The 9,498-nt window shown below is 44.8% G+C and overlaps 2 protein-coding genes across 2 annotated transcripts; both read right to left on the bottom strand.

Annotated features, from left to right (window-relative positions):
- Positions 1–796: 796 nt before the first annotated feature.
- On the bottom strand, positions 797–1,675 carry LOC128728898 (calcium/calmodulin-dependent protein kinase type 1-like). The gene has a single exon (XM_053822547.1). It carries the CDS (start codon positions 1,673–1,675, stop codon positions 797–799), a length of 879 nt encoding a protein of 292 aa, XP_053678522.1.
- Positions 1,676–6,438: 4,763 nt separating this feature from the next.
- LOC128728896 (calcium/calmodulin-dependent protein kinase type 1-like) lies at positions 6,439–7,317 on the bottom strand. The gene has a single exon (XM_053822546.1). It carries the CDS (start codon positions 7,315–7,317, stop codon positions 6,439–6,441), a length of 879 nt encoding a protein of 292 aa, XP_053678521.1.
- Between the last annotated feature and the right edge of the window lie 2,181 nt (positions 7,318–9,498).

Genomic DNA, 9,498 nt, shown 5'->3' with positions numbered 1-9,498 from the left:
GCAGCCCGGTTTTGGAGCGTTGGCAACCATCCAACCGACCGCGAACTGACGTTCGCGTGAACAAGCTGTTTGCAATTTAAAATTTTCAAACTTTTGGTGGACCACCGGCGTAAAAAATTACCGTAAAAAAGTGTTTTTGCCGCCCAGACCGGCTTTGGGAGCGTTCCCGATGTGGTGTATATTTTACAGCTTTATGACAACCCTCGCCTTGATGGCTTTTCGTTCCAAGTATGTTCTCTTGGAAGACGACACGGGGAACACCGTAACCCACATCGTGGCAAAGTGACGCATTGCATAAGAAGCCGGGCTATATTCACACACTGAAGGCTTCATCAGTACAGCAGAAGTATAATCCCCACTATGTGATGCATCCGGAAGAGATTACTCATGCTCAAACGGCGCATTTTCAACACCAAACACATGATGAAAAGCCTCTATGTGTAAAAATTGTGTTTCGTCGTTTAAATTCCGGAACCTTGGCTGGAAGAAAAAATAATTTGAATAATCTCACAAGACATTCAAATCCCTAAGCTAGAAAATAAAAAAAAAATCACTTCATCGCGCCGTCGTCTAACAAATCACCGATCCCGGCCATTTTGGCAAACGCATCTACGCCATCATCATCAAGTATCAGCAATAAAAAAAGTATACATTCAGAGTAGAAATTAGACGGATATCGTCGATAATACTAATTTATTGGTATTCGTTTTAAAGTTATACATAAATTATAAATAGTCAAAGACACTAAGTGATTTACATTGTTTATGTACAAGTATATTCCACTCGTGTCGCTCACCTACGGCTTCACTTGGCCCGAGATCCAGGGATGCGCCAGGGCCTGTTTACAGGTGAGCCGTTTCTCCACATCTAGGCACATCAGTTTGGCAATGAAATCCTTTGCCGAGTCACTGAACTTGTCCCATGATGGTGAGTCGAACTGGAACGCACCAATCTCGTTCTTAGCGTACAAAATGTCTTCGTCGTCGTCGTCTATAGGTAGATACCCGCACAGTAGGCAGTACGCGATAACTCCTATACTCCACAGATCCACCGCCTTACCGTAGGGTTTCTTGGCCAGCATTTCCGGCGCCATGTAACCAGGCGTACCGAAAACTCCCGCCCTGGGGCTGGAACCCTCTATCATCGCGAGTCCAAAGTCGATGAGCACAATCTTGCTGTCCCGCGTTTTATTGGCGAACATCAGGTTCTCCGGCTTCAGGTCCCGGTGCACGATGCCTTGCTCATGCAAGTAGTCAACCGCTTGTAGCACTTGCCGAATCAGGTTCGAAGCGTCCCGCTCTGAGAACAATCCCATCGATTCCATTCGATCGAACAGGCAACCGCCCGTCAACTGCTCCATGACCAGGTAGACCTTCGATTCGTCTTCGAACGTCTCCCGAAGCTGCACGATGTTAGGGTGTCGCATTTGGGGTGTTTTTCCATGTAAATATCCACTCGTATGCCCTCCGCTTCCATCGCTGTGAAGGGTGCTCAAGCGTTTCATCACCTTGATCTCGTTGTCCAGCCAGTACTTGTTTCTATCTTTCGGCTTTTTTTCAATAATTTTTACCGCATACTGCTGGCCGGTTTTCTTGTGCACGCACATCTGTACCTTCGAGTACCCGCCCGATCCGAGCTCGTGCTGGAAGCAATAAATGTTGTTAATTCTTTGCATTTTCACAAAGTTAATTTTCACAAAGCTGCACTTCACATCGAACGACCTGTTATGCAAGACTGGAGAGTCGTTACTTACCAGAGTGCCGATTTGATAGTTGTCAATTTTACATAATTTTATGGATTTATGGAATCTAGTTAGCCTTGCATTTTTGGTTCAATTTTTTTAACAATGTCAAACGCTTTGTTTGTAAACAATTCCGCTAAAGAAAAAGTCTGCATAGGTTATTAAATAATGTATTTTGTCAATACATTTTTTTGTACAATGCAAGTTCACGTATTAGATGAATATACATCCACCTAACATGTATTTATTATCGAATCATTCAATCAACATTCTAGCATTTGAATGGTTCTAGACTAGCGTAAAACCGCCATTTTGTTATCGGAAAGCAAACGACACAACAACAAATGCATCGTTTATATACACGTGTAGGCTGCGCGAGGTTCTCACTTACTTCGTTAGCCGAGAGCATTAGGCGAAGCACTTGCACTAGCTACTATTGGCGGTTAGAATCCCATCTAAATTTATAAACTCGGGTGGCATATTTATTAACCAAACCTTTTTGCTTTTCTGTTAATGATAATGAGAGAGTTGATCCTTATTTTGGGCATTGTCGAAATGTGGTTCAATCGAGCAATCGTATTTTTCTCTGTCGCTCATGAAATATGTTAAACAATTACCTATAGCTTTTTAAATTTTCCTGACCTCCTTATTCAACAAATTCACCCTTCTAGTCATCTTAGCGATCATACTTTTTTTCTGACCACAATATCATATCAACGAATGGATTTTTTATCAAATCCTCTTTTCTCTCGCTGTTTTACAACCACCATATCTTTACAAATCCTTTGATACGTAAAATAAACCCGTTTTTTGAACGACACGGGGAACACCGTAACCCACATCGTGGCAAAGTGACGTATTGCATAAAAAGCCGGGCTATATTCACACACTGAAGGCTTCATCAGTACTTACTTACTTATCAGGCGCTACAACCGCTTGGCGGTCTTGGGCTGCTCCAGGAGAAACCGGAACCGCTCGCGGTCGAGCGCCGTCATCTGCCAATCGTTGATCCCGGCCTTTTTGGCGGACGCATCCACGCCATCACTCCATCTCAGTTTGGGCCTACCACGCCTCCTCTGTCCATGTGGGCAGCCTAAAAGGACTTTACGGGCTGGGTCGTCCGGTGCCTTTCTAATGACATGACCAGCCCACCGGAGCCTGGCGAGTCTAATTCGCTGCACGACAGTGAGGCTATCGTACAGTTCGTAGAGCTCGTCATTATATCGGCTCCTCCTTTGTCCTTTCTCACTTCCGGGCCAAAGAACCTTCTGAGCATCTTCCTCTCGAAAGCGGCTAAGAGGGTTTCATCAGCTCTGGACAAAAAGGGTATGTCAGTACTGGAACTATCAATGTTTTATATAGTTCCAGCTTCAGCCGTCGCGACAGGTATTTTGAGTGGAGAAGTTTCCTCAGGCTGTAGTATGACCGGTTGGCTGCCAGCACCCTTGCACGTAATTCTACTTCTATGCTACTGTTGGTGCTGACTTTTGACCCAAGATAGGTGAAGTTTTGGACGACTTCAAAGGTTCGCTCACCTATCTGTACGTCACCCCTGCGTAGACTCGCATTAGTATTTGTTAGCAGGGCCGCTGACGGTGCCACCATCATTTTGGTTTTTGCCTCGTTAATCCCCAAACCGAGGTTCTCACCGCCTGCTCAATCCGTTTGTAAGCCTCTGCTACATAGGAGAGCCGCAAACCAATGATGTCTATGTCATCAGCGTATGCCAGAATCTGGATTGACTTGTAGAAGATGGTCCCCGAGGTTTCCACTCCTGAGTCTCGGATGGCCCTCTCTAGCGCCAGGTTGAAAAGGAGACAGGCAAGCCCATCGCCCTGGCGCAGACCCTTGGTGGTAGCAAAGGGCCTTGAGAGTTTTCCATCCACCATCACCTGGCATGTGACGTTGGTCATGGTCATTTTAACAAGCCTGGTAAGCTTGGCCGGGATTCCAAAAGAGCTCATTGCGTCGTAAAGTTTTACCCTGGCTATGCTGTCGTATGCGGCTTTGAAGTCTATGAAGAGATGGAAAGATTGGAGCTGTTGCTCCGCCATCTTCTCCAAGATCTGCCGCATGGTGAAGATCTGGTCAGCGGTTGATTTTCCTTTTCGGAATCCCCTCTGATAGTTTCCCACTATCTCTTCTACGAATGAGACAAGTCTCTCTTGCAAGACTAAGGAGAAGATCTTATAGGCGGTATTCAACACCGTAATACCCCTGTAATTGCTGCACTGTAGCCTGTCTCCTTTCTTGTATATGGGATAGATGATACCAAGATTCCAATCACAAGGTATCGATTCGCTATCCCACACCACAGTAATTATTTGATGAATTTCGCGTTCAAGTGCTGCACCTCCGTTTTTGATCAGTTCGGCTGATATTCCGTCGGTGCCGGGTGCTTTATTAATCTTCAACCGACGGATTGCTTTTCGGGTTTCGTCCATGCTAGGTGGCAGTAGCATGATATCATCCGCTAGTGGAGCCTCTAGTTGTTCGTTGAACTGATCATTTAGTAATTCATCAAAATACTGAGCCCATCGCGTGAGGACCTCTGGCTGGTAGCTGACCAGATTTCCATCCTTATTTCGACAACAGGTCACCTTAGGTATAAAGGTTTTTCGATGACCTGCTATCTCTTGGTAAAACTTTTTTCCTGGGCCGTATCGCACTCTGATTCCTTGGAGCTCCTGCACTCGTTGTTCTTCCCACTGATGTTTCTTGGTGCGGTGTACTCTTTTTTCTTCTTGTCAGAGCCGTATGTAATTTTCTGCGCATGCCCGCGTTCTATGCCGCTGCTGCATTGCTCGGTATGCGCAGTTCTTACGTTCCGTCACAAGTCTACATTCGTCGTCGAACCAGCCAGATTTGGTGTTGCCCCGACGTGGTGGTAGTGTGGATTTTGCACAGTTCAATATCTTTGTTTTTAGAGCGCTCCACCGTTCGCTCGTAGTGTTGTATGGATTTGCTGGTAATAGAGACTCACCTAAAGCGGATTCGAATGCCTGTTGGACTTTAGCGTCCTTTAGGGAGTCCGTGTTGAGCCGGGCCTGCATTTTTCTCTCATCCCCTTTGTCACGGGGACGGGCGATTCTGCAACGTATCACTAAGCCAACCAGATAGTGATCGGAATCGATGTTGGCTCCTCTATAGGTTCTGACGTTTAACAGGCTCGACTGTCTTCGGCGGCTTATCAGCACGTGGTCGATCTGGTTGGAGGTGGCTCCATTTGGGGACACCCAAGTAGCTTTGTGGATGTCCCGACGCGCAAACTTGGTACTTCCCACAACCAGATTACTTGCTGCTGCAAGTTGGACCAATATATTACCATTGTCATTACTGTGCTCATGTAGACTGTGATCACCAATGTATTGGCGATACATTGGCTCCCTACCGACTTTCGCATTGAAGTCCCCCAAGATGATTTTGAGGTCATGCTTAGGGCACTTATCAATGATTTTTGCGAGGCGGCCGTAGAAAAGGTCCTTCTTCTCTTCGTCTTTGTCTTCGGTAGGGGCGTGAATGTTTATGAGGCTGATGTTGAAGAATTTGCCTCGCATGCGCAGGGTGCATAGCCTATCGTCTATAGCCTTGAAGTCGATGACCTCGAATTTCAGCCGCGGACCCACGGCGAAACCCGTTCCGAGCATATGGTGGCGGTCGTGGCAGCTGTAGTACAAGTGGTACCGTTTTTCACCACGTCTGTTTAGCACACCATTCCCTAGCCATCGTATTTCTTGTAGTGCTACAAGGTCCATGTTCAGTGTGGCTAGGGCGTCATCTAGTTGCTTCAAGGCTCCGGCTCTGTGCAGAGTGCGTACGTTCCATGAGCCCATTATCAATGTCCGGGGGCGTTGCAGGGGTCGGTTGCCGTTGAGTCCAGTTCGAAAATTCTCCGTGATGCTTTCTGTAGTCGTATTCTTACTCGAGGCAGGGTCACTGGCCCCGCGCTCGAGCCCCCAGTACCTCTGGAGGGCCTCGGAGCAGTTAAGTTTAGCGTCTGGCTGTCCCCCCAACGTTCAGACAGCCCGGTTACCCGCACTGCCCACCCCCCTCCTGTTTAGCCATGCGCCACCATCCGCCCAAGGGGTTGGAACCAGCCCGTTTACCCAAGCATAGATATACGATGATACATGTTACCGCTCTGCACGTCGGGGACGTGTCGGAATAGGAGTTGGAAAGCAGAGCCTGTGTAGCCTTCTAGAGGCGTCGGATCCTAACCCATTAACAGCTTCATCAGTACAGCAGAAGTATAATCCCCACTATGTGATGCATCCGGAAGAGATTACTCATGCTCAAACGGCGCATTTTCAACACCAAACACATGGTGAAAAGCCTCCATGTGTAAAAATTGTGTTTCGTCGTTTAAATTCCGGAACCTTGGCTGGAAGAATAAATAATTTGAATAATCTCACAAGACATTCAAATCCCTAAGCTAGAAAATAAAAAAAAAATCACTTCATCGCGCCGTCGTCTAACAAATCACCGATCCCGGCCATTTTGGCAAACGCATCTACGCCATCATCATCAAGTATCAGCAATAAAAAAAGTATACATTCAGAGTAGAAATTAGACGGATATCGTCGATAATACTAATTTATTGGTATTCGTTTTAAAGTTATACATAAATTATAAATAGTCAAAGACACTAAGTGATTTACATTGTTTATGTACAAGTATATTCCACTCGTGTCGCTCACCTACGGCTTCACTTGGCCCGAGATCCAGGGATGCGCCAGGGCCTGTTTACAGGTGAGCCGTTTCTCCACATCTAGGCACATCAGTTTGGCAATGAAATCCTTTGCCGAGTCACTGAACTTGTCCCATGATGGTGAGTCGAACTGGAACGCACCAATCTCGTTCTTAGCGTACAAAATGTCTTCGTCGTCGTCGTCTATAGGTAGATACCCGCACAGTAGGCAGTACGTGATAACTCCTATACTCCACAGATCCACCGCCTTACCGTAGGGTTTCTTGGCCAGCATTTCCGGCGCCATGTAACCAGGCGTACCGAAAACTCCCGCCCTGGGGCTGGAACCCTCTATCATCGCGAGTCCAAAGTCGATGAGCACAATCTTGCTGTCCCGCGTTTTATTGGCGAACATCAGGTTCTCCGGCTTCAGGTCCCGGTGCACGATGCCTTGCTCATGCAAGTAGTCAACCGCTTGTAGCACTTGCCGAATCAGGTTCGAAGCGTCCCGCTCTGAGAACAATCCCATCGATTCCATTCGATCGAACAGGCAACCGCCCGTCAACTGCTCCATGACCAGGTAGACCTTCGATTCGTCTTCGAACGTCTCCCGAAGCTGCACGATGTTAGGGTGTCGCATTTGGGGTGTTTTTCCATGTAAATATCCACTCGTATGCCCTCCGCTTCCATCGCTGTGAAGGGTGCTCAAGCGTTTCATCACCTTGATCTCGTTGTCCAGCCAGTACTTGTTTCTATCTTTCGGCTTTTTTTCAATAATTTTTACCGCATACTGCTGGCCGGTTTTCTTGTGCACGCACATCTGTACCTTCGAGTACCCGCCCGATCCGAGCTCGTGCTGGAAGCAATAAATGTTGTTAATTCTTTGCATTTTCACAAAGTTAATTTTCACAAAGCTGCACTTCACATCGAACGACCTGTTATGCAAGACTGGAGAGTCGTTACTTACCAGAGTGCCGATTTGATAGTTGTCAATTTTACATAATTTTATGGATTTATGGAATCTAGTTAGCCTTGCATTTTTGGTTCAATTTTTTTAACAATGTCAAACGCTTTGTTTGTAAACAATTCCGATAAAGAAAAGGTCTGCATAGGTTATTAAATAATGTATTTTGTCAATACATTTTTTTTGTACAATGCAAGTTCACGTATTAGATGAATATACATCCACCTAACATGTATTTATTATCGAATCATTCAATCAACATTCTAGCATTTGAATGGTTCTAGACTAGCGTAAAACCGCCATTTTGCTATCGGAAAGCAAACGACACAACAACAAATGCATCGTTTATATACACGTGTAGGCTGCGCGAGGTTCTCACTTACTTCGTTAGCCGAGAGCATTAGGCGAAGCACTTGCACTAGCTACTATTGGCGGTTAGAATCCCATCTAAATTTATAAACTCGGGTGGCATATTTATTAACGAAACCTTTTTGCTTTTCTGTTAATGATAATGAGAGAGTTGATCCTTATTTTGGGCATTGTCGAAATGTGGTTCAATCGAGCAATCGTATTTTTCTCTGTCGCTCATGAAATATGTTAGACAATTACCTATAGCTTTTCAAATTTTCCTGATCTTTTTATTCAACAAATTTACCCTTCTAGCCATCTTAGCTATCATACTTTTTTTCTGACCACAATATCATATCAACGAATGGATTTTATATCAAATCCTCTCTTCTCTCGCTATTTTACAACCACCATATCTTTACAAATCCTTTGATACGTAAGATAAACCCGTTTTTGCCAATATCTTTCTTCCTAATATTTGGCCTCTTTAGCGTCATAGAATAAGTAAAACCTATTGTTTATGCCTGGTTTTTTCCACATCTACCCTTTCGAAACACTCATCCTTAATCATTTTTATTTGCTACTTCGCAAATTTTTCCTTTCATATTTTTCTCGCACTCTTGCTCTTTCGTTTCTCTCTCTCGGTCTCGGTTTCGCTTTCTCTTTTTCTTTCTTTCTCTCTCTCTCTCTCTCTCTCTCTCTCTCTCTCTCTCTTTATCTCTCTCTCTCTCTTTGCTTTCTTTCCATTTCTCTTTTACTTGGTCTTGTATTGTTACTTATGTTGCTGGAAACAATGAAATGAGGGTAGTAAGGGATCCTTTACGCCCTCATTTCTGCATTGGGGAAGCTAATACTTAGTTACATCTTGAATGAACTGGGTTGTTCGTGCATGCCAAGCTTTAGTAAAATTAGACAACAAATGGAATTTGAAGATTTTGTTTTCAATATTCCGTAAAGGAATTGTATGCCCTCCCACCCATTTGTACGGGTACGTATGTAAACGTCCCAAGTATGAACGTTTTTTTTTTTACTTTTTTGAATCATTTAATTTTAATCAGCCATGCTTGGTATGCGTGACCATATTTTCCAATACTCCAATAGGAGGGGCTTGTATGGGAGCTCTTATTTTCTCTTCGCTTAGGGAACAGAAACCCCACTACTCAGTTTTATCCATAGTCGCCTTTGAGCGCCGGTATTCTATTCAGTTTAGCTTTGTTGATAGGTCTAGCATTAAACCTAGTGTACACATATTCATGAAGCATAGTATAAGAACATGCTTTATCAAACATTTGAATTAGTTTGTTGCAAAATAATGAAGCCACAAGCAGGCAGACGGCAAAAATTAGTACTCGTTGAGTTTACTTTTTTTTATCATTTCCTTACGAACTTTAAACTAAACACGACACCCTACCATCGGCTTATGTTATGCTCGTTAAACAGAGACAACACACACCAAACGGTCCTTTTTTAAATTACATCCAGTCTGTCCGTTTTATCGAGATGGCTATACATCTTGCATGCCCACCTGCTGGGATGGATGCAGGGCATGTGCAATTTTAATAGCTTTTTCTACATCAACATTCCACTCCATCGTTGCAATGCAAGCATCAGTCGGTTAAGCTTACCGGACCAGGCTAGAAGAGAGATTGTGTATTCAGGCAAAGCATCGCTTCTTCTCCACAGCCACCGACATCCGGTTCCTGTCCCCAGCGGAGAGGACCTGGCTGATGTATTTATTTATTCCGAGACTCCACAAGA

Source organism: Anopheles nili, chromosome X (assembly GCF_943737925.1).
Source record: "Anopheles nili chromosome X, idAnoNiliSN_F5_01, whole genome shotgun sequence".
NCBI classification, from domain to species: Eukaryota; Metazoa; Arthropoda; class Insecta; order Diptera; family Culicidae; genus Anopheles; species Anopheles nili.
This window is presented reverse-complemented; position numbering and strand designations above follow the sequence as displayed.

Bases quoted from the DNA above. Each gene is read 5' to 3' on its own strand.
- LOC128728898 (XM_053822547.1), bottom strand. From the start codon at position 1,675: ATGCAAAGAATTAACAACATTTATTGCTTCCAGCACGAGCTCGGATCG.
- LOC128728896 (XM_053822546.1), bottom strand. From the start codon at position 7,317: ATGCAAAGAATTAACAACATTTATTGCTTCCAGCACGAGCTCGGATCG.